The sequence below is a fragment of the Myotis myotis genome, unplaced genomic scaffold (assembly GCF_014108235.1).
Source record: "Myotis myotis isolate mMyoMyo1 unplaced genomic scaffold, mMyoMyo1.p scaffold_m19_p_4, whole genome shotgun sequence".
Taxonomy (NCBI): domain Eukaryota; kingdom Metazoa; phylum Chordata; class Mammalia; order Chiroptera; family Vespertilionidae; genus Myotis; species Myotis myotis.
The window spans coordinates 120,029,275-120,056,786 of record NW_023416346.1 but is presented as its reverse complement, the minus strand read 5'-3'; the positions used below and the strand labels follow the sequence as shown (position 1 = coordinate 120,056,786).

At 41.9% G+C, this 27,512-nt stretch overlaps 1 protein-coding gene across 2 annotated transcripts in view; it reads right to left on the bottom strand.

Moving 5' to 3' along the window:
* The window catches only part of SMPX (small muscle protein X-linked), a 54,197-nt gene that overhangs the window by 14,117 nt on the left and 12,568 nt on the right, over positions 1 to 27,512 (bottom strand). For both annotated transcript variants that reach the window (XM_036305809.1, XM_036305808.1), the window contains 2 exons: positions 23,514 to 23,600; positions 15,672 to 15,819 (listed from right to left, as the gene is read on the bottom strand). In XM_036305809.1, coding sequence (XP_036161702.1) covers positions 15,685 to 15,819; positions 23,514 to 23,600 — 222 coding nt within the window. In that variant the 3' untranslated portion in view covers positions 15,672 to 15,684. The remainder of the gene's footprint in view (positions 1 to 15,671; positions 15,820 to 23,513; positions 23,601 to 27,512) is intronic.

Sequence of the window (27,512 nt, the reverse complement as noted above, 5' to 3'; positions counted from 1 at the left end):
GGGCACATGCCAGGTTGTGGGCTCGATCCCCAGTATGGGGCATGCAGGAGGCAGCCAATCAATGATTCTCTCTCATCATTGATGTTTCTTTCTCTCCCTCTCCCTTCCTCCCTGAAATCAATAAAAATATATTTAAAAAAACAAAAACAAAATGACCATTAAAAAAAGGTTAGCGGGGTTAAAAGAAAAGCAAAAACTGAAATGTTAACATTCTGACTTGGGCAAACCTCACTTCTCTGAACCTCAGTTTACTCAACAATTTTAAAAAAGAGGGGTAGGCTGCAGTTGTAGGCATCCTCTCATGGCCCCCAGTGAGTCTTGCCTCCTAGTTTTTATACCCTGGGTAGTTCCCTCCAACACTGAGTAGGGCCAACTTGTGTGAACAATAGCATATCACGGAAATGGTGGACAGTGACTCCCAAAGCTAGGTCATAAAAGCCATTGAGGTTTCTGCCTTGCTGTCTCTTAAATCACTGGCTCTGGGGGAAGCCAGCTGCCATGTTGTGAGGGTTCCCAAACATCCTAATGGCAAAGTTCACCTGGGAAGGCACAAAATCCTCCTTACTACAGTCATTACCAACCAGCCAGCAGCATGAGTGCGCCATCTTGAAAGTAGACCTTCCAATTTTAGTCAAGGCTTTAGATGACTGCAGTCCTAGCCAACATCTTGACTGCAACTTCATGAGGGACTATAGGCCAGAACCACCCAGCTCAGACACTTCTGAATTCCTGAAATAATTTTTATTATTGTTTTAAGCTGCTATTTTGGGGGTAATTTGTTACAGAGCAATATATAACAAATACAGTTGGCTTAGGCCAAGTCCATTCTTATATTATGTTAATGAATAGTTATTATTGATCAGAATCATAAAAAGTTGGCACTTCCTCCAAAACCAGATCATAGCTCCAGGGTAAGACCATGTTGCTTTGGGCATTTCTGAAATGGTAAGTGTCCAGACTCTAGAGAGCTGGCATCCTGAGAACTCATGGATTCAGCTTTGTGGGAACAAGTCAACACAGCTGGATGACCCATCAGTTACTCCCTAGCACATCACACTGAAAACATAATCCACTTATGTTTACAACCAGAGACTGAACTTGTTAAAAGAAACTCCAATGGAATGGGGACTCCCTTGGACTCTCTACTTAATGAGTCACTCCAAAGAGTGCAACTGGGATTATTTGGAGGGAACAACATCCCTGGCAGCTTTTAGAGAGATGATTGGGATAAGGGTTAAAAGTTGCTGAGTTCATGGTGAAACCCAAGTGACTCTCCAGAGTAGGAGTCATATCTACAAAGCAGGGGATATAGAAAGGACCTACCAGGCTGTGGTGTCTTGGTTGGACTAAATGACATTGATGGTCCTCTCTGACCTATGAGAATATAATTCTACATATTGGTGGCTAGACACATATCACAACAATGACAAGGCACAGCATACTTACTAGTAGGGACCAGAGTGTACTCAACTTCTTCTCAACCCAATATGGCTATTGTTCTTGACTCATATGGTAGTCTGGATAACTTAGCATCTCTTCCCCATGTTCTATCCCAAACAGAGGCTGTGGCTCACCGCTAGATAATCTTCTGAATGAGTGTATCTATGCTGCATGACTTCCCTAAGAATGCTAGACTGTTTTCCTCATTTAGAAATTTTCACCCCAACAACTTTGACATTCAACCCAAGAAATACGTTTCTAAGCAAGAAAGGTTTCATTCTGGTTTGTCCAGGGAGGATCTGAGAAACTTCCTCTAACTCAGTCCTTCTGACCTAAATCCCTAGACTCACCTGGGGGAGGGTCTCATGAAATACACCCCTCCCTCAAAGAATTAATTGGCCAAAGGTGGGTTCAAGCAAGTCCAGGTGACCCTAGTGTGCAGTTAGTGGTGAGGACCATAGGTCTAACTATATCCAGCAATTTTCTGCTGCCTGACTCTAGGACAGCCGTGGGCAAACTATGGCCCGCGGGCCGGATCCGGCCCGTTTGAAATGAATAAAACTAAAAAAAAAAAAAAAAAAAAAAAAAAAAAAAAAAAAGACCGTACCCTTTTATGTAATGATGTTTACTTTGAATTTATATTAGTTCACACAAACACTCCATCCATGCTTTTGTTCTGGCCCTCCGGTCCAGTTTAAGAACCCATTGTGGCCCTCGAGTCAAAAAGTTTGCCCACCCCTGCTCTAGGGCAAAGGTAACTAGAATAGGTCCTTCTCACCCAAAGCCCAGGGCTGACCAACTCAGTTATTCAGAGACTGGCTTCACTTCTTATGTCATAATTACTTTTTGAGATGAGCTATGCAACTGCCTATCAATCAGCCAAGTACTTGTGATCCTGGTCCTTTCTTGCATTGGACAGTGTTGAAAGTTAGAACCCTTTTTGTATTTTGCTTCCACTACCTGGACATCTATAACAGTATGCTTGAATGAAGATTCTCAATCCTGGCTTTTTAGTCTCTGCATATATTTGAAACTTGGCAAGTTTTTCCTTAGAAATATTTTCATAGAAATTCCTATTCTTTCTTCCCAATCATTGCATCCAGGGATCTCTGTGTATTATTTATTACAACTGCATGTGAATTTAGAGTTACCTCAAAACAAAAAGTTTAAGTAAAAAGAAAACCAAATGGTGGGCTGCATTTGCTCTGTGGGTCTGGTTTGCCAACCCTAGATTGATGGCTCTAAGTCAGTGGGTCCCAAAATGTGGCCCCCAAAACAGCAGCAGCAGCCCCTTGGGAACTTGTCGGAAATGCAAATTCTCAGACACACCCCAGACCTACTGAATCAGAAACTCTGATTCTGGAGGTGGGTCCCAGCATTCTAAGTTTCAGGAAACCCTCTGACGCTGATGCACAAGAAAGTTCAAGAATGACTACTCTAGCCCCGGCCCGATGGTTCGGTTGGTTGGAGCATCTTCCTGTGCACCAAAAAGGTTACAAGTTCGATTCCCTGTCAGGGCACATACCCAGGGTGTGGGTTCAATCTCCAGTCGGGGTGCATACGAGAGGCAAACAATGTTTCTCACATTGATATTTCTCTCTCCCTTCCTCTCTCTCTCTCAAATCAATTTTTAAAAGCATGTCCTTGGGTGAGGGTTGAAATATATATATATTTTTTAATTTTTTTTAAAGAACAACTGCTCTAGGCCAATCTAAAGAGTTTCCACTGCTGCACCTAACAGGATGCTGTCCTTGGTGCTGCCTTTTCCCTACTTTCATCAAGATCTCAGTTAAAGATAAGGACAAGCTTGCTTCTCAAATTGGCAGATCAGACATGCAAAGCCAGCCTGGAGAAATAACTACACTCTTGGATGCTAGAATGTGAACATGGAATTATCTCAGTTGGTTGGAGGTGCTGGCCAGTATTCACAAAATTGTTTTGATTGTTAATAGAGATGACTTTATTTTTACCTAACACAACTTTCTAACTCAAGTTTATTGGCATTTTAACTCCTACATGTTTAATGCAATTGTCAGTGGTAGTGTGGGTATCCAGGCACTGTTTTCCTTGGTGTTATTGTGGCCAAGACTACAGGATCACAGCACATTGACACCAAGTCCAGGATCAATTTCATAATGTCATTTCATAATGTCACCTAGTAAGAAAGGGTACCACCCCAGAGAGAAAATGAATCTGGAGTCAGTTATAGAGGGATGGCAGTGAGAGAGTGAGGAGATTCAGGGGTCATTCTAATGCAGTTGCATTTGCCACCTGTGCTGGTCTCCAAGCATTATTAGCTGCTTTGTTTTATCTGGGCCACGGGCTCTTCTTCCCATGCACTGAGAGTCTCAGCAAGCCAGGGGCTCTGAGACCAGCTCAGTTGGTGGTCTGACCTGCTCCTGGCTGTGGAAGAAGGTCTGTAATTGGCCCATAATTGGATGGGATTTGGCTCTGAATGATTCCCAGGTTCCCTCTCTCCCAGTAACAGATAACCAGCAGTCAGCTTCATATATGATTCTACAGGGAGACCAGGATGCCATTTCTTGGCTATTGGTGACACTGGGGAGCTTTCCAGAAGAGTCGACCTTTAGGCTGATGATTTGGGGGCATCTTAAAGTGAAGTTTTACCCAGACCCATTTGTTTGCCCCTTCGTCTTTCTGAAATTAAGACATTTCAACCTGATTTTCAAATACGGATCAAATCAGTCTGTGTGTGTGTGTTGGTGGGGGGCGGGGTGTTGGTTGTATGTTTATATGCATATAAAGGACACAGTATGATTATTTTAAAAATAGGCAGCAAGAAAACAGTAAATAGAGATGAAAATTGAGATAGTACATTTCTTTTGAAATATATCTATAGATGGAAGTGGGTAGATTAATCCTAGTTATCTTTGTATGTCAGTGAGAAAAGTCCTTCTGGGTAGAAGTAGAGCCATTATCTGTTCAGTTCTGGCCCATGGTACAGGATGTAACTAACCCCATCTTGGTACCACTATAGACTAAGTGATGATTTCACTTTTATGATTAAAGGGGATCACACCCATTTTCTACAGATGGACTTAATAAGGCTTAATTAATAATTTCTCTTAAAATAAACTTCCTCTGGAAGGATATGAGGATACATTCCACAATATTCCACCCTGTGTAAAGTTGGAGGTCACATAAAAATTAACTGCAAATTCAATTCTTGCCCTACCTGTCTCAGACAACTGTTGTGAGCCTCAAAAAAGAGTGAGCACAAAAGTACTTTGGAATTCTTAAAAATCAACTGTGAGGGCTTGTTAATATTATTGCTACATTAGCCTATAATTAGAAGATATGATTTAGTTTTTGCCACAAAACTCCAAACAAGCTTCTGTTTCCTCATTGCCTGGCTCATGATGCCCCTTAAGTGGCCATTTCACAAAGTCTCTATGCCTCCATCTTCTTTGGCACCTCTATTTATTACTGACCTACCTATTATTTATTTTTACCTACCTATTTCACTCTTATTATAAATAGACATTACTTATCAAATTAAGTAACATCAGGGGTTAGGCAGAAAACACTTCTTGAGAATAATAATAGGTGAAAATTGGATGTGAATGGGGCATAAGCCAAGACAGGATGTCATAGAGAAGATCCCTAGGGCACTTCTGGACATTTTGATCAACGTGGATCTTGTTTTAGTTTCTGAACCAGACTCTAAAATAGTATATAATCTGTGTACAAACAATTGCTGAAAAGATGAGATGCCTCTTTTCAGTCATTGAGCCCATTCAAAAGGCTCAGTAAAATGGTGTCTGAAATGCCTTGTTTCACTTTTCCTTGACAGGAAGAGAATAGCAGATTGATTCTCCAAATATTTCTTAAACTGATTTTCTTTGGAAATAGAGTCTGCTGCAGGTTTTGAAAAATGGGACTGCAGTGCCTCCTCCAGGACAAAAAGGGTACTTGCAGGTTAGAAATCATCTCACAAACTGGCTTAAGCTCAAAGGATTCATGGTAGGTGGTGACTGAGAAAAAGATCCTCCTGGATGCTTACAAATACTTCAGTGAGCTCATATTAGTCACAGTTAATGGGTTTTCATTTTCAGTAAGCTTTTTCATATTCCCTGGGGAAATATGCTGAGCTACTCTTTGGAGAGTATTTCCTTCAAAAAACAACCAACCAACTCCTACCCTTGGAAGAAAGGGGCAAAGGGCATCAGCAAGTTGTGGGGACAACAAAGGGAATGAACACTTTCTGGATACCAATTCCTGCCAGGTGTCCCATCTGAGTCAACTCACTCTCTTTATGTTTCCCTATCAAGATTAGTATTATCATTCTTATTTATAAACAAGAGGACCAGTGCACAGATTCATGCACTGGTGGTGGGGCATAGCCTGCAGGGATTGGCCCAATGCAGGAGCAGCTGCTCATCCCAGTCAGCAGTCAGCTGAGGAGCTGTGGACCTACCCTCTGAGCGGCTGCTCCCATTGTGGGAGCGACGCTCATCCTGGTCAGCCGAGCAGCATTCCCACTGTGGAAACACACTGACCACCAGGGGGCAGCTCCTGCGTTGAGCGTCTGCCCCCTGGTGGTCAGTACATGTCATAGCAACTGGTCAATTAGTCGTTCTGGTCATTCTGGTCATTCCGCCATTCAGTCGCTGGACTTTAATATATATAGATGTGGCTCAGAGTGATCAGGAACTCATCCAAGGTCAGAGACATAGCTGGAAGCAGAGCATAGGTGTGTCCCACTCTATCCAGCACATCCAGTGCCCTTGTCATACTATCATTAGTAGCAATAATAGCTACCACTGTGCTAAGCACTTTATACACACTATGTAATTTGGTGTTTCTCAACTTCAGCACTGTTGGCACTTCTTGTGGGTGCTTTCCTGTGCATTGTGGCATGTTTAGTGGCATCCCTGGCCTCTACCCACTAGATACCAATAGTGCCCACTCTAAGGTGTGCCAACCAAATATCTCAAAACTTTATTAATGTCCCTTAGGGTAGGAACATAAGGTGGGTACTTTTATCATTTTTTCAGAAAAAGAAACAGCAATTATGCCATATTACAGACCAAGGGAATGGCAAAGCCAGAACATGAACCTGTGCCTAAATCACCTCTAAAGTGTATGCTCTTCAGTAGAAGATGTTTTCCAGCATCTTATCTAGAATCTTCATCGCCCATATTCAAAGGTTGTGTCTTGTTTCTTCTTCATTCCTGCTGCAGCCATTATGTGCTAATGTCCCCTCTCACATCCTCACTCAGGTAGACTGTGAGGTTCTTGAAGGGGGTTGCCTTGTATCACCTACCTCTAATGTTGTAGGGCTTAGCATGTAGTGGGTGCACAGATGTTCACTTACTAAATGAGTGGATTCATGCCAGTACTTTAATCCTTCCCATTCAAATCTAGTTCATGCTGTGAACTTGCCTTATGAAGAAAAAGGTTAATTCAGACAAGGTAAATTCCAAGCAGCTCATGTCCAAAATGATTAGGAAATGAAAATTAATTGAGGATGAATAAATGTATGTTTGAACACTCAGAATTTAATAAACCCATTTGGTAAGTTTTCAGGAATTAATTGTTGCCTCTAGAAGTAAAGGGCAGCCATGATTGCTATCATTTGTATCCAAAACTGGAAATCAGGCAAGAGCTAGGCAGTTAAATGTGTATTACTTGTTAAGGATTTGGCTGTGCCTGCTACATATCAGGGGAGGCCTTCTGGGCTGGAAGGAAGTGCCACTGTCCTTTCTACAGAAGTCATCCAATGACATTTGGCCAGTAGGACCCGCTTGCTTTCTGCTGTTTTTTTCTGCACTCAAGATGCATGGTTCTGAGCAGCCTTTGTGCCACCTGCGTGGATAAAAGCGACTCCAATCTGTCGACCGCTTAATAGAAATTTCCCTCAGTGAGAAACCAATTGACCAACTCTGCCTGGGATTAAAGCAGCCACCACCACACCATCTGCATAAAGCCCTAAACCAAAGGGTGTAGGATGATCAGTTCACAGGCAGGGAGCTGTGGCAAGGGAGTATAATTGAAATGTGTAAGTCTCGATTTGCTCCTCCTGATTCCTTCTCCTTCTCAAATGCCACAACGTGTGGATGGAGTTCAAATGAACAGCGCTATCACGATGCTGCGAAGCCTGATTAGACAGTCTGGTTTGCTGCGTGGGCTGCACACAGCATGAGCAGGAAAGAGAGAAAGGGCTTCATGGGTAGGGGATGGCTATCTCATGATGACAAAGAGCGGCCTGCTAAGCCCTCACTCAACCTGCTCATCCTGAGAGCAAAGGCAGACTCTACAGAGGCCTGGTGTTCCTCTGCTGCAGTTTTGTCAGGACGGGGCCAGGTCCCCGTCACCCCAGCACTGCCACAATCACTGCTGTTCTGTCTGCTCCACCCTTCACCCCCCCTTTCCTTTCTTTCCTTTTCTTCCTTTGTCTTTCTCTCAGTCTCTCTCTCTTTCATGATTTCTCTGCCCTTTACAGACATTAACCCTTCCTTTTTCTCAAAACCCTTATAAAGAGCTTCCATGCTATGTGCTGACCATTCAAATGAACCCTTGTAGACACTATGTCTAATTCATATGTGTATCCCCAAAACTGGCATCCTCAGCACCTGATGCATGCTTTATGCTTAATAAATGTTCATTGAATGAATGGATGCATGTATACATGCATACATGAATGAACGAATGAACGAACAAATGAATAAACCAACATGTCAGAGTTGTGGAAGTGACAGTTTTGCAGTCTCTTTAGCTTTGCTTATTTTACTTCGACCTAACACAGTAAAGTATTTGCAAAGCCTGAAAAACTACAACTAAAAGAACATTTTTTAAGAATGCAATGGGTGATAGTGATTGAAAGAACTGGCTGTGGAGTATGACAGATGATGGTTTGCATCTCATCTCTGTGACTTACAAGCTGGGTGACCTTGGTCAAGTGACATAAACTCTCAGTACTTCTTTCCCCCATAAATGAAATAGACAACATAGCATATACCCCATGCATTCAACATGAAGAGCAAATGAAATAATGTATGTGAAAGCACAACACAAGATGTCAGGCATATAGTGAGCATATACTAATGGTAATGCTAATAATGATGACAATAAATATGATGTCATTGATGTTGATGTGGATGATAACTAATGCTTAACATTCATATTTTAAAAGACTTGATGAGTTGCTGAGAGAGCCTGCTTTCTGAAACATTTGAGGTGGAAAAAGTAACCTACAAAAAATAACTGTGTTTAAGGCCTAATACCATAACCCAGGAGTGTTCCATATGTACTATACCATAAATATACAGTTAAACCTCAGTTCTCAAACATCTCCCATATCGAACAATTTGGTTCTCAACCAAGTTGTTCAAGGAAAAAATGTCTCTGTAGTCGACCTCACTACCCTTTCATGGTGATACATCAGTATGACAAAAAGCATCTCTCAGGCCACAAACAAAGGAGAAAATGCGCCAATATGAGGCAGTTTACCATGAAACCTCACCTTGTTAACATCGCAGGAAATTGTGCTATGACTATTTATGTGTTTTTATTTTTGCTTTTGTTGATGGTAAAATGGACAATTAGCACCATTTTAAAACAAAAACAGGCCATCAAGAGTGCTAATGTTGTTAAGGGTGTGAAAGAAACAAAGATCACAGGCAATTAGAGAGGGAGAAGAACTGTTGTTGATTTGGATAAATGATACACAGTGAGCCAGTGACAGCATTTCAGAGGCCGTAATATGTGAAAAAGCAAAGATGCTGCACAATGACTTCCTGAAAGACATCCCTGCACCAGTGCTGAAAATGATCCATTTAAGGCTAGGTGGTTCGATAGATATCCGAAAAGAAATGTTTGTTTATAGATTAAACAGTACATTAGACATGTAATGTATATAAGAAAGGTTAAAACAGGGAATTATTTGGGGGTCTAGAATGAATGAATTCAATTTACATTGTTTCTAATGGGAAAAAATGATTTGGTTTTCAAACAAACCACTTCTCAAACAGCCTTCCGGGACCAGTTAAGTTTGAGAACCAAGTATTTAGTTTACCAATTGATAAAAGAATCATATTTAAGAGAGCTTTATTCCTAAGTTTCTGATTACTCTGAAGAGATGATAGATATTGGACAATTAATTACTTTCTCTTTTATTAATGTTTTCATTTCTGTAAAATGCAATGCACTGATTGCTTGGAAAGGAAAGTTTACAAATTGGTCCTGACATCAGCTTTTCAAGTAGACAAATCAGGGTTACTTACTCTCAACACCACTAACATTTGAAACTAGATTATTCTTTGTTGGAGGGAGGCTGTGCTGGGCATTGTGGGTCATTTCCTAGCACTCCTGGTATCTCCCCACTAGATGACAGTAGCAGCCCATATCTCCTCCTAGTTGTGACTATTCAAACCTCAAATTGCCTTCCCCTGCATCCCACCAACCACTGAGATAGGGTAATGAGTTCCACTGCATTGGAAGCAAGGCAAGTGCCAGCCATTGGTGATCTTTAGCCCATGGGAATCTATGTGCCAGTGTACGAAGTTCTACAGAATTAGACCCTGAGTCACCTCAGCCTTCTACCAAGCTGGCTGGAGCAGATGTACTTCTCTGGTCTCCTGTATACTCCCCGGAAGCTCTCTCACCAATTCCAACCACCGCCCCCCCCACACACACCCCTAAACCATCCAGGTAGCTTCTGTGTGTTTTTCTGTGGATAGACTCTTAAAACAACTACCAATATCAGCCTAAAGGCTCCTTGCCGTCACCCTCAAGAGTACTGTATGCCCACACAGGCTGTAACCAGGGCATAGAACAACAACTTGCCAGGCAGGAAAATGAGTAAAAACCTTGATGCGGTTCAGAACCACTACAGAACCCATCTTTATTCTAACTAAGTGGGGAGCAGAAGAAAAAAAAAGAGCACCACAAATCAAAAGAATTTTGACTTCATTAGAGAGTGAAAAATCTCAGCACAAAAACATTTCCTTTAGAGAAAGTAAATAGAGCTTCTGTAATTGGGTCAAAACTGGGAATATTTCAAAATTGAGGACAAAAAAAAAATTCCAGCAAACCACAATGAAGATATTTGGAGAAATTAGAGTTTTGTGGGGGTTTTTTAGTTTACTTCTATGGAAAACAATAAATATCTTCTGGCAGAAGGAAACAGTTATGAAATCATGAGAAGTCAACCTAAGAGAAATAAATCATCGTAATTCTGAAGGCTGCAAAGCAACATAAAACATGCTTTTATAGCAAATGTAAAGAGGAAAAGATAGGAAACCATATAAGTGCTATGAATGAAGCTATGTAAGAAAAAAGTAAAAGGAGAACCAATTCCCATTTACTGAGTACTTAAATTTACCCCATCCCAGGAGCTGTGCCTGGATATAATTTTAAAATACATCTTCCTAATCTTTCACAAGTACCCTATGAGGGAAATGCTGTTTTTTTTTTCTTTCAGTTAAATGAGGAAATAGAAACGTAGAGCTGAATATTACAAAGGTAGAAGGTAATTAAGCCAAGTCTTCATGATCCCAAATATCATATTATTAGCAATTTTGTTTTATTGCATCCCATATGTAAACCCAAAGGAAAAGACTGTAGAGAAGCTATCGAAGTGAGTATTATCCTAAAATGGTGATCTTATGGGCAATTACTTAATTTCCTAGCTTCTAATATATTTTATAGTGTTTATATGAGTATATTTTAAACTTATTATATTCTACCATTTGAAATGGATGATGTTTTTATTCATATATCAGTTTAATCATCTGTCATTTATGTAGATATGGATCATTTACTCTAAGATGATCAAGGGCATGTTTCCCCAATATGAAGTTGTTCATATTGATTTGATTGGTTATTGATTTGAGATTTTTTTTAGTAGAGGCATTTACAACTATAAATTTGCCTCTAAGCACTGCTTTTGCTAAATCCCACAAATTTTGGTATGTTGTATTTTCATTTACTTTTGTCTCAGGCTATTTTCTAATACCCTTGTGATTTTTTTCTTTGACTAATTGGTTATCCAGGAGTATGTTAAGTTCCAAAACTTGGGAATGTCTCAAACTTCCTTCTGCTATTGACTTTTAACTTAATTCCATTATAGTCCAAGAACATACTTTACATTATTTCAATCATGTTAAATTTATTGAGACTTGCTTTATTGCCTAACATATGGCCTGTCCTGGACAATGTGCCATGTGCACTTGAGAACGTGTACTCCGCTGTTGTTGGATAGTTGATCAAGTCTTCTATTTTGGCTATAGACTGAATGTTTATTCCCCCACCCCAAAATTCATATCTTGAAACCTAACCCCCAATGTGATGGTACTTGGAGTTGGGGCCTTCAGGAGTTGTTTAGGTCATGAGATGCCTTTATAAATGAGACCCCAGAGAGCTCCTTTGCCCCTTCCAGCATGTGAGGAAACAATGAGAAGGTGGCCATCTATGAACTAGGAAGCAGGTTCTCACCAGATACTGAATCTTCCAAAGCCTTGATCTTGGACTTCCCAGCCTCTTGAACTGTGAGAAATAAATTTCTATTCTTTATAAGGCACCCAGGAAATGGTATTCTCTTATAGCATCCCAAACGGACTAAGAAAATGTCATTGATGATCTTCTGTGTAGTTGTTCTATCCATTGTTGAAAGTGGGATATTGAAGCCTCCTGCTATTATTTTTGAACTATCTGTTTCTCCCTGGAAGGAGATGCTGCTCAATCTTACATGTCTAAAGTACTTGTAATAGTTATAATCTGGACTTTGAGCCTTGGGTCTTGTGGTTTTTACAGTGTTTGGCACTGTGGACTTATTCACTCAGTCTTCAAACAGTGAACAGTCTGTTGAATCAAATCATTGAACAATACATGGTAAAGATAGGTGACAAAGTAGTGGCCCAAGAAGGGGTAAATAAATCCAACCAGTGGAGGGCTAAATGATGTCTGGTCTAGGGTATGTATTGCTTATGAGCCCACTGAATCAATCAATGTTAAGAAATCCTCTCCCTTCTGACCACAAACCATGACCATGGAAGTCTTAAACTCTGACTTATTTGCTGGAAAAGAATTGATGATTCAAAGTCAAACCAGCTTAAAACTTCTCCTACAAGAAATAAAAATAATTCCTTGGCTTAAAACAATGCTGTACTCATTTTGCATTCAGATCAATTACCCTGACAATTTAGGTTTTCATATTCCTGTAGAATAAGAACAAATTGGCCTCTCTAAGAGTTTTTACATTATTAGAATCTGTTCAGGAGAAAAGAATCATTAAATTCCTCTGAGAAAGTCTAGTAATAAAAAATTGTTCTGGTAACTCTGGTACATTTTCAATATTTCATTGAGTTGATATTATTCCCTATTACTGTAACCATAGATCCAAGGCTATGAAATCAACCTCACCACTTGGTAACACTACAAGATCATCTTGGAGCTAATTTTAAAACAGCATTCCTTAGAATCTTTAAAACCAGGTTTTTCTGATACTAGAACTGGAGTTAAATTTAGGTCAACATGGATTTCATAAAAGCAAAACCCTTTAAAGTTTGCATTAAAAATTCAATATGTCTAACTGAACAGCCTTGGTTGGGTGATGATAATAAATATTACAAAAAGTTAATTTCCCTTCTCCAGGCTTTCTCAGAAGAAAGTTCTGTAGCTTCACCTCAAGCATATTGGAATATTTCAGTTCAGCTTGACAACAAGCAGGATACTCAGTCATCAATTGATTGAATTTTGTCATAAATAAATACAAGTGTGTGTAGCTAAGCTTCAGGTCAGTTCCTACTGATGTCACTTTGTCCTTGTCCTGGGGTTAATTCCATGGTTATAAAATCCAGTTTTTTATTCTTACCCTTTATTCTTTTATGCAACTCTGTTGAAAATACTAGCTACTGTTTTCTTATTTTAAGTCAAAATGGCTCCTCTCTTTCTCTACACTGTAAAGAAATCCTTTTAGTAGAACTAACTTTCAATAGCCTAATAAGTCTGTGTAAGCATGGCACAGATAACATTGCCATTATTTATGGGGTTGTCCCACAGAACATTCTGTTCTTCATTATGTCTACAGGAGAAGATATATAATAGGGCCCCATTGCTATTCTGGCTTTCACCATCCACATGGTCAGAATATATCACCCTAACACCCACAGGGAGTGTGCAGTCCTGTAAGGTTCAGTGGGAGGAAGGGGGTAAGCAGTATAACAAGTAGGTGACAGCACCAACTTTGAAACCAGACCCCCTTTTTAGGATGCATGAGAGATGGTGAAAATCAGTCTATAAGACTCATCTCAAGAATGGGAGCAATAACTGGGTATCATGAAGCTTAACAAACAATGGATATAATGCTCTTCGTATAGTATCTGGCATATGGTAAATGATTAATAAATATTTCTATTGTTCAGCACATAGCAGATGATCAGTAAATTTTGGTTGGATGAGTGAATAGATAAACAAACAAATGAATGAATGGATAATCAGCCAGATAAATACCTGTTTTATGTTCCCAGTATATATTCCTCTCCTCTAAACTTAAACTTCTGCTTAAAAATACAATAGGTTGTACATGGTGGGATCCAATAATGTTGGATAAAGTAGATTTGCTGTCATTGTCTCAGGAGAAAGAGCAACCAGTGGTCGGCAAACTGCGGCTTGCGAGCCACATGCGGTTCTTTGGCCCCTTGAGTGTGGCTCTTCCACAAAATACCAACTTCTGCGCATGGGCCACGAAGTTTCAATCGCACTGTATGTGCGCGCCCGCACGTAGTATTTTCTGGAAGAGCCACACTCAAGGGGCCAAAGAGCCGCATGTGGCTCACGAGCCGCAGTTTGCCGACCAGTGACCTGGGCCAATTCCACACGACCCCTGCTGGCAGAATTCCCAAACCAGTCTGCAGGTATCAGGTCTGCAGATAGAGGGCAAGGCTGAATCCTCAGTAAGGGATCATTACTGACCGGATCCAGATAAAATGAAATAAGTGGCAAGCCCTGCTTGCAGTGCCTCATTGGGCAGCAAATATAGTTTTGAGTTTACCCTTACCTTGTCCACGTCCAGAATCATTACCAGGTCCTCTTGGTCTGCCTTATACACATAAGGGTTACTGGTTTCAAGGCCCAAATGCCTGGTCTCTACACTCTACATTTCTAAACCTCCTCAGCTCCTTGCTCCTCTGATCCTCTACTCAAAAATAGCTCATTTGCTTTTAGTGGCATCTAGGTGAGGAAACTGAGACATGAAATAAGGGAGGGCTCCCAGGGCCCCAAGATCAAAAGCTCTTCAATACTTCCTCCCAAGCATCTTTCTTCTCCCAACTCTATCTTTCCCCAACTAAGAAGGTGACCAGAGGGGAGGTGGCAGGCAAACATCCTCAATGGTTCTCTGACTGGTTACAGAGTAAGACAGGCCCAAAAGCTCAGCTTTACATGCCAGAAAACCTTTGCAGCTGAAACCGGTTTGGCTCAGTGGATAAAGCATCGGCCTGCGGACTGAAAGGTCCCAGGTTCGATTCCGGTCAAGGGCATGTGCCTTGGTTGCGGGCACATCCCCAGTAGGAGATGTGCAGGAGGCAGCTGATCGATGTTTCTCTCTCATCGATGTTTCTAACTCTCTATCTATCTCCCTTCCTCTCTGTAAAAAATCAATAAAATATATTAAAAAAAAAAAAAAAAAAAAAACCTTTGCACCAGAAATACTGGTCTCAATTGGAGGCCCTGATACTTAGATTCTTCTGGAATTCCGGACTCCTTCTGTGGAAGGTTTCTTTAAACCAGTGGTTCTCAACCTTCTGGCCCTTTAAATACAGTTCCTCATGTTGTGACCCAACCATAAAATTATTTTCATTGCTACTTCATAACTGTAATGTTGCTACTGTTATGAATTGTAATGTAAATAGCTGATATGCAGGATGGTCTTGGGCGACCCCTGTGAAAGGATCGTTCGACGGCCAAAGGGGTTGTGACCCACAGGTTGAGTCTAAACCAGCCGTGGGCAAACTACGGCCCGCGGGCCGGATCCAGCCTGTTTGAAATGAATAAAACTAAAAAAAAAAAAAGACCATACCCTTTTATGTAATGATGTTTACTTTGAATTTATATTAGTTCACACACACACTCCATCCATGCTTTTGTTCCGGCCCTCTGGTCCAGTTTAAGAACCCATTGTGGCCCTCGAGTCAAAAAGTTTGCCCACCCCTGGTCTAAACCATTGTATAGTGATCTTTTTTAGACAAAGGAAATAGTTTTTCACTTACCTTTTTCTTCCAACTACTGTTCAGCTTTGGGAACATATTTCAGTTCACTTTTAATATTCTGGATCTCCGATAGGTTGACTGCAGGTCCTGGAAGTTTCTTCGCTCCTGGAATTGGCTTCTTTTCCTCATCCGAGGTGGGAGGAGCACTCTGAAGAGGAAGAAAAGCAAGGAATGAGATTCAGCTTACTAAAAAAATACATTTGGTCTCTCTGGAATGAAAAAAATTAAAGCAAGAATAATGTCAGAGTGTAATTCTAGCAGAGTGACTTTTTCTTGTGCTGCTGAGACATCCTCAAAGTTTCAAGAAGATGATCTGAAGTTTGTAGAGGAATGTGGAATAAAGTTAGAAGAAGAAAACAAGTAATTTCCATGTGACTCAGAAAAACTAGAGTACTGTTTAGTGTCTTATTACTAATAAGAATGACCACTAGTTGGAAGTACTCATCTTTCCAAGGCAAGCATCTTACAAGATCAAATTCAATTTGGTATCATCTATCCTATCTAATAAAAGAGAAACATGGTAATTGGCGTACGACCGCTACCCTTCCCATTGGCTAATCAGCGAGATATGCAAATTAACTGCCAGCCAAGATGGCGGCTGGCAGCCAGGCAGCTTGAAACTAACATGAGGCTTGCTTGCTTCAGTGACGGAGGACTCCAACGTTCCCCGCCTGCCACTGCAGGCCTCTGAGCTGCAACTCTAAGCAACTATGTTACAAATATAGAAGCTAAACAAAACCCCAGAAACCTGCTTTAGTCCGCCGGCTTCAGCCAGCAGGATCGCAACATTGTAAGCAAAGGCCAGAAACCTACTTTCAGCAGCGGAGGCCTAAGAGCTGGAGCCAAGCCTCAAAGCTAAAGCTGGCCCAGAATTTAAAAAAAGAAAAAGAAAAAAAGGAGCGGTTGGGAGCTTCAGTCACCCCCAGCCTGAAAACAGCCCTCAGCCCCTCACCCAGACTGGCCAGGCACCCCAGTGGGGACCCCCACCCTGAAGGGTGTGTGACCAGCTGCAAACAGCCATCATCCCCTCACCCAGGCTGGCCAGGCACCCCAGTGGGGACTCCAACCCTGAAGGATGTGTGACCAGCTGCAAACAGCCATCATCCCCTCACCCAGGCTGGCCAGGCACCCCAGTGGGGACCCCCACCCTGATACAGGACACCCTTCAGGGCAAACCAGCCAGCTCCACCCATGCACCAGGCCTCTACCCTATATAGTAAAAGAGTTATATGCCTCCCAGCACCAGGATCAGCGGAGCTGCGAGGCGTCCCGGCACCGGGATCAGCGTGACAGGGGGCAGCGCCCAAACCCCCTGATCGCCCTGTGGCTCTGTGTGTGACAGAGGGTGGGGCCACAACCTCCCTATCCACCCTGCTCTGTTCGTGACAGGGGAAGGCGCCCCAAACCCCTGAGCAGCCCTGCTCTGTGCCTGATACAGGGGAGCTCCCCAACCCCCTGATCACCCTGCGGCTCTGTTTGTGACAGGGTGCGGTGCCCCAAACCCCCCCCCCCCACCATGGGCCCTGCTCTGTGTGTGACAGGGTAGAGCCATAACCTCCCCATCGGCCCTGCCCTGAGTGTGAGAGTGGCGGCACCCCAACCCCCTGATCGGCCCTGCTCTGTGGGTGATAGAGGGCAATGCCCCAACCCCCTGATGGGCCCTGCTCTGTGAGTGACAGGGGGCAGTGCTCCAATCCCCTGATTGGCCCTGCTCTGTGCGTGACGGGGTGGTGCCGCAACCTCCCCATTGACCCTGCCTTGAGTGTGACAGGGGACGGTGCCCCAACCCCCCAATCGGCCCTACCTTGAGCGTGACTGAGGGTGGCATCACAACCTCCCAATCGCCCTGCTCTGTACATGACAGGGGGCGGCGCCCCAACTCCCCAATCGGCCCTGCTCTGAGCCCGACCAGGGGCTGCACCTAGGGATTGGGCCTGCCCTCTGCCACCCGGGAGCAGGCCTAAGCCAGCAGGTCATTATCTCCCGAGGGGTCCCAGACTGCGAGAGGGCACAGGCCGGGCTGAGGGACCTCCCCTCCCCCCCGAGTGCACAAATTTTTGTGCACCGGGCCTCTAGTATATATATAAAAGCCTAAGCAACTGGCCAACCGGCCAGTAGCTATGACATGTAAAGACCACCAGGAGGGGCAGATACTCCTACCAGTAGCTATGATGCACACTCTCCACCAGGGGGCAGACATTCAACACAGGAGCTGCCCAGCTGTGGTGACTTGGCAGCTGAAGTTCTCAGGTGATGCAACCAGAACCAGAGAGGAGGTAGCCCAATTCTGGGATGCGTCACCCGAGAACTGCCCTCTTGCAATCTGGGACCCCTTGGGAGATGTCGGAGAGCTGGTTTTGGCCCGATCCCCTCAGGCCAGGCTGAGGGACCCCACTGGTGCACGAATCCGTGCACCGGGCCTCTAGTGTGATCATAATATGCCTAAATAGCAGAGATTTGCAGAATGTTAGTGCACAGCTGGCTCTAGCAATGACTTAGTCTAGGAATTTTCAAAATGTTTTGTTTGGGGTACAGTGGCTGCCAGCCTTTGTTCCAGTGAATCTCTGCAAAGTGTAAACAAACTCAAATTGATATAAGTAAAACTTCTTTGAATATGAGTTGGCTAAAGTAAAGCAAAAGAGGAGGCCCAGCTCTCCCTTCCTGCTTTGTAAAGTATTTTAAATTCCCTACCATATTATGTTTTTATTTTGTTGCAGCTGCAGGGCAGGACCACATTCTATACTTTCTTATGGGTCCTCCAACACTTGGTACAGAAGTGCATAAGCATACTTGTTGATTGTTATTTAGCTGATTAACCCTGAAAATATGCCACAGTGGCAAATCTATGCCTGTATGTATATACACCAAACACACATATTAACAGTGACATAAAACAATAAATCAGTTGCTGTGTGTGGCTCCTAGAACTCCAACTCATTACTACAGAAGAAAGTTGCTTGTTAGCTCATTCCTCTAATTTGCTACAGGTCAGGGGCATATTCTCTGCAGCCCTTGAAGGAAGGTGTTGGAGGAACATTTGATCACCGTGGCAGCCAGGAGAACAGGCCTCGGATCAGTTTCCTGCTGGGAGGGTAATTGAATGATTGCCCCAGCTGCTTTGTCCTGAAACACGCCCATCACCACACTGAGGTCATGCTTCCCACGGCTGCTCTTGGCCAATGACTGAGTGCCACAGGATCCTAAAGTGGCTGTTTCTGGGAGACCTCACACTCCTCTGGAAGGGCCTCCGGCTCAAGAAATCTCCTTAGAACAGCACTGAGGTCTAAGATGCTTCTGCCAAACCTTCTGTCCCACTATCCTTCACCTGCATCGCTGTCTGACAACCCTCCCATTTTCCTTACAAGCGTTTTCCCCAGTAAGTATTTTGCCCGTCTAATCCCATCTTTGGGTCTGCTTCCTGGAGGGCCCAAACCAACAATCCCATTGTGAGACTGGCAGAGCTCCATCTGTTCACCCAACAACTGAGTGAACCAATCCAGTTCCAGGGAAAAGTAATAAGAATCCTCAAGTTTGTTGCCAGCCTAACTAGGCATCCCTGAAACTTGAGTATTAAAGTTGATGCTGTTCCTCCCTTCTGGCTCCTACATCTAGTTCTCAAATTGTCTAGACCGGTGGTCGGCAAACTGCGGCTCGCAAGCCACATGCGGCTCTTTGGCCCCTTGAGTGTGGCTCTTCCTAAGCCTTAAGAGTACCCTAATTAAGTTAATAACAATGTACCTACCTATATAGTTTAAGTTTAAAAAATTTGGCTCTCAAAAGAAATTTCAATCGTACTGTTGATATTTGGCTCTGTTGACTAATGCGTTTGCCGACCACTAGTCTAGACCCTAAAGGGAAAGGGAAGAAAGTGTTCAACCTTCCTAAACTCGAACCAATTACTTGGTTGGCATGTCCTTTATAAAACGTTTTTAAATTGTTTGAGTGGATGAGTATAAATCTAAAATATCGAGGTGCTGTTCCATCTGGTAAGCGCTAATTGCTTTTCCTAGAGTCATTTCCTTTGACTCGGGCACAGTGCTAATGAACTAGCTAACATGTCAGCCACATAAGTTGATAAAGTAATTCAGTGTAGACTGGCTGTTGTAAATATCTGGAAAATATTGTTTCCCCAGATCAGTGTACAGAGCCATAGGATAGGCTTCCTTGTGTGCGCATACATTCATCATTTATAAATGCAGGTTTAGAAGCAATAATGAGCATTGCTAAGCCTCCATTTGGAGGACCAGGTATTCCAAAATGTTCTTTGTTAGGCTTTTGGAAAGAAATTTTAAACAAGGCTATAAAGTGTTGGGAGTTTTTTAAATATCTGTAGCAGTGAAATAAAAATGTTTCCTTACTTGTAAATGTTCCCATGATTGTTAGGTGGGTAGATCTTAATAAAGAAGCATGAAGAAGAAAAATGTTTCTAATTCCTTCTGTTAAGTTCACAGGGAAGTCGCATTCACTGTCTTTGTAATATCAAAATGCGCTGTATTGACACCCAAAGCCAATGTATGTAGTTATGTGTCTCTGTACACATTTATTATTATGATATACACAGAGATAGAATGGTAATTTTAATAGTAGTCACTTTCCTCTCAAGTTATTAAAACCTCAGTGCACTGTGCTTTTTATTTATCAAGGTAAGACTTTTAGTACTTGATTTGGTAAGGTCATGTGTAATGGAAAATTATAAGTGGATATATTTAATAAGTAGATATGATATTAACTCAGGAATGGGGTTAGTGATGGTGCATATTCTTAACTGAATCTTCTTTCATCTTTCAAAAATAATTGACAATCTGAATTTGTTAAGAATTATAATAAATTAAGGCATGAACAAACAGGGTTCCTATTGGCTCTGTTTGACTAATAAGTACATTTTTTTGTAAGTAGATATTTGAATTGAGAAGGGATATGGAAGACATTGTTTGATTTAGATAAAAATACCTAGAGAGAAGGCTTATCAGCCAGCTCCAGACCATTTCCAGTTTCAGGAATGGCTGTTATCAGGGGAGATATTCCCTTTGGGAGTGATGGAATATTTGTAAAATTTAGCACAGTGGTGAACCATTTTCCAGCTATCTGGCCTTGGAGACCACATGTCCTATTGGGTTTTCCCCTAAACTCTCCTATGTGTTCCTTCATGCTCAAACACTGAAGACTTAATAATAACAGCAAACAGTTACACTGCCGGCTATTCTAAGCTACACATACTAACTCATTTAATCTTCACATCAACCTATAAATATGGTACTATTATTATCCATATTTTACAGTTGCGGAAACTGAGGTACAGTGGTCACACAGCTAGGATGTGGTGGGACCAGAATCAAATAGTGTGTTTTCATCTTGTAAAGGAACCAGATGGAGAGGGAAATAATTAACAGAAAATCCCAGCATGCTAATTTGTGGCTTAAAAATCATGGGATTTCAGTCAAAAGAGATATGGGAGGCAGAGTAGGGGTTTTTCCATACCTTTCAAATCACTTCAAACAAGAAGCTGCCTTGTCTTATGCAAAAGAGAAGGCATACTGTGTCACAAAAAGTGGCTGGGGCCTCAAGCAAGACCACAAAATTCTGCTAAACTCACCTTATAACCAAGCCAAGATGCCTAACTGCTCCCCTTACAGTGTTGTTTCCATGAGAAACTTACTCTAAGATCCAGCCCAGAACTTGAGCCGTTAGATCCCACCCTTCCCTAAGACCCCACAAGTCCTGAGAAATCATTTTTGTTCTTACAATAAGGCAGTACAACCCCTAATTCTACCCTCCTGATCGATGAGCCCCAGGGGAAAGGTGTTGCTCAGTTCAAGAAGCACTTCTGGGACCTCTGTGGATACCTCAGTCTTCTCCATCCTGCGAAAAATACATGTATTGGTTGTCCATTTGCATATGTGGCTGGTCATAAAGTATTCACCAACCAGGTTGTATCAGTTCTTGGCTATTTTAGAATGTGCTGGAACTATCAGATTGGGGACAAGGCAGGAGTGAGAAGTATGTCACAGTGTTTCCCCAACCTTCTAACTGGGACACATGAAGGAGAGGGCCATCTATACCACAGAGGGAAACTGCAATATAAGCCTCCAAAGTAACTGTCACATCAGTCAATTTAGTGAGAAAAGAGGGTCAAGCTATCTTCCAACTGGTTGCCATGGTAGTGACAGACACAGCTTTAAAGGAAGCACAGGAAGGAAATCTAATTACAGGTAAATGGAGGTGTAGGAAGAATTCCACTGCCCACCCTTCTTCCTCCCCATGCCTTTTTCTTACAACATGCAAAATAATAGACCCAGGAGTCCTTCATGAACATTAGATACACAGATCAATTGAACAATTCTTTATTGAATACCTGCTAGGCTATGCCATGTCTGTTATATTGCCAACTCTTTCCTCACAGTGACCCTATGAGGAATGGAGTGGATCTTATTTTGCCGTCATAGACTCAGAAATACATGACCAAAATCCCAGAGAGAGAGCTCATGCATCAGAACTAGAGATTATGTACCATAGAAAAGGTCCGGCCCTGACCGGTTTGGCTCAGTGGATAGAGCGTCGGCCTGCGGACTGAAGGGTGCCAGGTTTGATTCTCGTCAGGGGCATGTACCTTGGTTGCGGGCACATCCCCAGTGGGGAGTGTGCAGGAGGCAGCTGATCGATGTTTCTCTCATCGATGTTTCTAACTCTCTATCCCTCTCCTTTCCTCTCTGTAAAAAACCAATAAAATATTTTTAAAAAACTTTAAAAAAAAGAAAAGGAAAGGTCAGGTTGAGTCCTTTCAACTTGTATGTTTAAAATTTTTACTCATAAAAGGTGACTTAATGGCTGAAATTAAAGAACTCGGTGATATCACTCAAATACTTCATCTCCTCCTTTCAAAAATTATCTATTGATTAGAGGCTGGAACCGCTAATTCGGACCATGTCAGGAATTATTTATGGGGTGGAAGATTAGAAAAGGGACAACCAGCTTTATTAGGAAACTTTGAAATGATGATAAGTGTTCTTTTGGGGCAATTACCAAAAATGTCTTCTACAAAAGTTAAAACAGCCTTTTCACCTTTTTAAAAAGATAAAATACAGTTTTATATGCCATACAACTTTACTTAATTACATTTCCCTTGTCTTGTGCTAATGACATGCTCCAAAACCTTAATAATTTTTTTCAGAACCAGACCTTCAGCACAATTGGGGATGAAATATCAACACTTGGGGAAGGAAATTTCTGTATTTATTGTACTCATTAATTTTAGCCTCCATTTAGAAGATAAGGTATTTGAATTTGGAGGAGAGGTAAAGAATTAGAGGGAGGAAAAAATACAGAAATTTATAGACCCATGCAAAGTCTTGTCAAAGTAAATACCCAGAAATTGAAGCTTTTTGTTTGAATCCACAAGAAATTTAATGTGCTTATTACCTGTGCTCCCACTGGGGTTCATCACTCATCAGCATCTGTACTAAATGCATCCTGCTTAGTTCAGTAAAAGCTCAGAATGAGTACTTACCAAGCTTGTGATTGTTGTGGACCAAGAGCATCTGAGAGGCAATGCTCCCCCTCCCCCCACACATACACAAACAAGCATACATAATCAATCAACAGACTTCATGTTAAACTCATCATCTTCAAGTAACTGTGCCAAGCACTTAAATTCAGCTTAAGGGAAGCAAGGGCCAGTGTGTTTCATGGCTGATTGAGCAAGACATCAAAGGAACGTATATACTTTGTGATGACTCATTGACCTACTTCCCTTCGTGCCCTCCATTGCCCTAGAGAACCAGCCCCCAACGTGCCTCTGCCCCATGCTAGTCAGGATTTTGGAGGAGAAAGACAAGTTTTCCTCACCTCCTCTGTTTCTGGAGAACTTTCTTTTCTTCTAGGGGGTTGCCCAGCTCCTGGCCGAAAGGCTCCCATTGGAATATTGATATTTGCCTGAAAGAGAAAATAGGGAAGATTTAGTTCCAGGAAAGTAAGAAATTGTAATGATACTCTGAAACAGTAATTGTTGTGAAAAAAATGCATCTGAAAGTACATCTTTAAAGCTTTTTACTTCAAGAAAATTGTGGTAATGACAGTACAGAAATATGCAAAGGCAAATCTGACTTTTATTTATCACAACTTTTTTATTCATCCTTAGATCAAATTCAGTGGAAGAATTTGAAGACAGTTCGTTCTGGCTGTTGCCCTCCTGTGGTGCTTAATATTTTTCTCTCTCTGGGATAAGGAAGGAGCACATAATGATAGGAAAGGAGGAAACAACATCCACAGAAGCCATCCCACACCTTAGCCCTCCTTCAGTTTCCTTCAGATTTAACATGGTAGGGGGGTAATCACACCTCTTAAACTGCCTTCTCTTTTCCATAATATCCTAGGGCTGTTCCAGCACTTTTTAAAAATATATTTTTTATTGATTTCAGAGAGGGAGAGGGAGAGGGAGAGAGATAGAAACATCAATGATGTGAGAGAATCAGTGATTGGCTGCCTTCTGCACGCACTGTGCACTGGAGATTGAGCCCACAACCCAGGCCTGTGCCCCGACTGGGAATCAAACCATTACTTCCTGCTTCATAGGTCGATGCTCAACCACTGAGCCACACTGGCTGGGCCCAGCACTTTTTTAAGTTTCTATAATTGACACTTTTTTACCTTCTTCCCAACACACCATTGTGTAAACATGCTGGAAAGTCAAATTTATTGGATCACAGTCCATAGATTCTTGTCCTTCATTAAAATAACATACTAATCTCCATCTGCAGTTAACAAAAAATACATTTTAGTAAACACGGATTATGCTAAACATTATGCTAGGAATATACTGACAAAGTAATTTGAACTTGGTGAAGAGAATATGTAAATTTGAATTTTGTCCCTCTTTCATCTGATATCAAAAGGCAAGAATGTATAACACAAACCACTTCAACCAGGACTATCATTCACATAAAAGAAGCGTTAAAGCTTTTCTGAAGGTAGAACATATTTTTTCCACTTAAGATAAAGCACTTGTTGCCTTTTGAGGGCAAGATGCACCTCTTTTAATATTTCTGAAATCAAAATGTGTCTATGCAGCAATGGTATCTTAAAATTTTAATTGACACGTTGTTTTATTTCTTTTCTTTTTTTTTTATTGATTTTTTACAGAGAGGAAGGGAGAGAGATAGAGAGCTAGAAACATTGGTGGGAGAGAAACATCGATCAGCTGCCTCCTGCACATCTCCCACTGGGGATGTGCCCGCAACCCAGGCACATGCCCCTGACCAGAATCGAACCCGGGACCCCTCAGTCCGCAGGCCGACGCTCCATCCACTGAGCCAAACCAGCCTCGGCTTATTTCTTAGCAAGACATAAAATAATAGTATTTTATAATTACATGTCACAGATTGGATAATATATCATTAGCGTCCTGAAATAAGATCAAAACAATGTATAAGACCCGCAAAAGAGTATCTCTACTGAACCAAAAACTATTTCCATTACTATAGTCAGTTTGGGTGAAAGAGGTAAAGTCCAGATAGGTACTATTGGAAGAAGGTTAACGGATTAGATCATCACTACCATGACCCATTTACTAAGTTTCTATAAAGGACATCTTCCCAATGATGAATTCAAGTTAACATTGTTTCTGAAGGATTTGATTGCTGAACTAACCCATTTAATCCTGTGTGTATGTTCTATAGTAGGTTGCAGTTTTCAGTAAAGGAACATGTAAAAGTCATCCAAGACAATATATCGGTAAAGGACATGCTGTGGGAATACCACCTTTTCTTGCTCAGAGATTAATTTTAGCCATGCCTGTAAACTCTCCATGGTACATTGTGGGGAAGCACGGGACTTGGTTGAAAAGTCTATAAGGAGGATTCTCCTAAAGATCAGGGGCCTCTTGGGGGACCTTGCTGAAGGTGGTAGCCCCTACCTTGACTTTCCCAAACAAGTCCTATCCCCCCGGGTGTTTTGCTAGAATCTCTATGCTGAGTCTTTAAGACAGTGGTTCTCAACCCTCTGGCCCTTTAAATACAGTTCCTCATGTTGTGACCCAACCATAAAATTATTTTTGTTGCTACTTCATAACTGTAATGTTGCTACTGTTATGAATCATAATGTAAATATCTGATATGCAGGATGGTCTTAGGCGACCCCTGTGAAAGGGTCATTCAACTGCCAAAGGGGTCGTGACCCACAGGTTGAGAACTGCTGCTTTAAGACCTGACCTTGTAGAAGCATGTGCTTTCTCAAGGATATTTACCCTGCTGATTCTATCTAGAGGTTAATTTTAGTTCAAGCTGTTGTTACAATAAAAGCCTAAGGAGGCAGGCAATTGGGGCTGTTTTTGGTTTCTAAAGCCAAATAAGTCCCTTAGCCTCTCTTTCACAAAAAGCTGTGTCAGGATAATCTATTCATCCATTGCTCAGGGTCTGCTGGTCAGCCCTGGCAGTACATGGGTGGCTTATAGTGGTGAAAAGAGCTCAATGCTAGGAGTTGCTACAGATAATCTATACTTGAAAAAGTGACAGCTGCTCTGGTGCCCATCTTCCCCATTTGTAATATGAATGTTAGGCTTCATCAGTGGTTTTCAAATCTTTGGCATGGAACCCTTCCTTGAAGTAAAGTATTGTGAACAAATCTAAAATGCAAACTAGGTGGAGGTGGAACTGCTGTGGTTGAGATGGTAGGGAGCCCATAACCCCATCTACTTCCCCCAAGCTCAGGGCCATGAACAGTTCCTTGGAACTTGTGGAGCCAATCTAACAGCCATTGAAATAGATCATCCCTAAGTGGGTGAGTATTGACATATACTTAAAATATTTGCTCTGCCTATTGTTAAGGTGTCTGGAATTTATTTTAAACTACTTTAGCATAGAGTGTGTGGCATTTTATACAGGGTGTCCCAAAAATGTGTACACACTTTAACAGCTGATAGCTCAATTTTGAAAGTGAAATGTATTTTAATAAATACTGCCTTTATAATTAATCAAAGTAAGTGTATACATTTTGGGGGACACCCTATATATGTGCACTTTGGTTTAAACTGCAACACTAGGAATATCTATTTCTGTAATTGGGAGTTCATCCTTCTGGGGTGGTTAGGTGGTAAAATATCACAAAGACCACATTCCCAGGATTGCTACGTCAAGTACTTCTGTTAGCCATATCTCCACCAACACCTGAGGCCTCTCTGCTTGAAAAAAAATGTGAAAAAACAGGTGGAATAATGGAATGAGCATTAGAAATTGATTTTATTTATGAAATTAGAGGAGGTTAAGATATGGAGATTGGTTAAAATATTTTGGAGATAATCCCCACCCTGCTGAACACAGTGTAAGTATCTGAAGCCTGTAGCTTGTGTCTTCAGAAGCAGAGCTCGAGGACTGATCCCCAAAATAGGCCTCTCTCCAGCCATTGATAATGAGGATTTCCAGTTGGCTGCTGCCAAGTAAGGGCAATAGAATCCCCACCTGGCTCACGTGATCCTTTTATGCAAGGTGTCAGTCCTTAGGAGCACTTAAAGGGACAAGGGCTAAGGCTTCATCCAACTCACAGCCAGACAGTATACATGGTTTTATGCTTGCTTGCTAATAAATGTGTGTTTAACAGATGTCTGTGTTGTGGCAGAGTTGGGTTTGAGACTAGCTTTCATCTTAACCAGGTGGTAAGGTTGTTGGGACAACTACTCCCCCCACACCCATCTACCACAAACTATCTTATTCACCCCCAAACCGCAATATTTAGCCTCGTCATCATAACACCTACATCTTCCAATAAACTTCTGATGTTTGGACTATCTTCATTTTACTGATAAGAAGAAACTGAGCCTCTAAGAGATTAGATTATTTTCTCAAGGTCACGCAA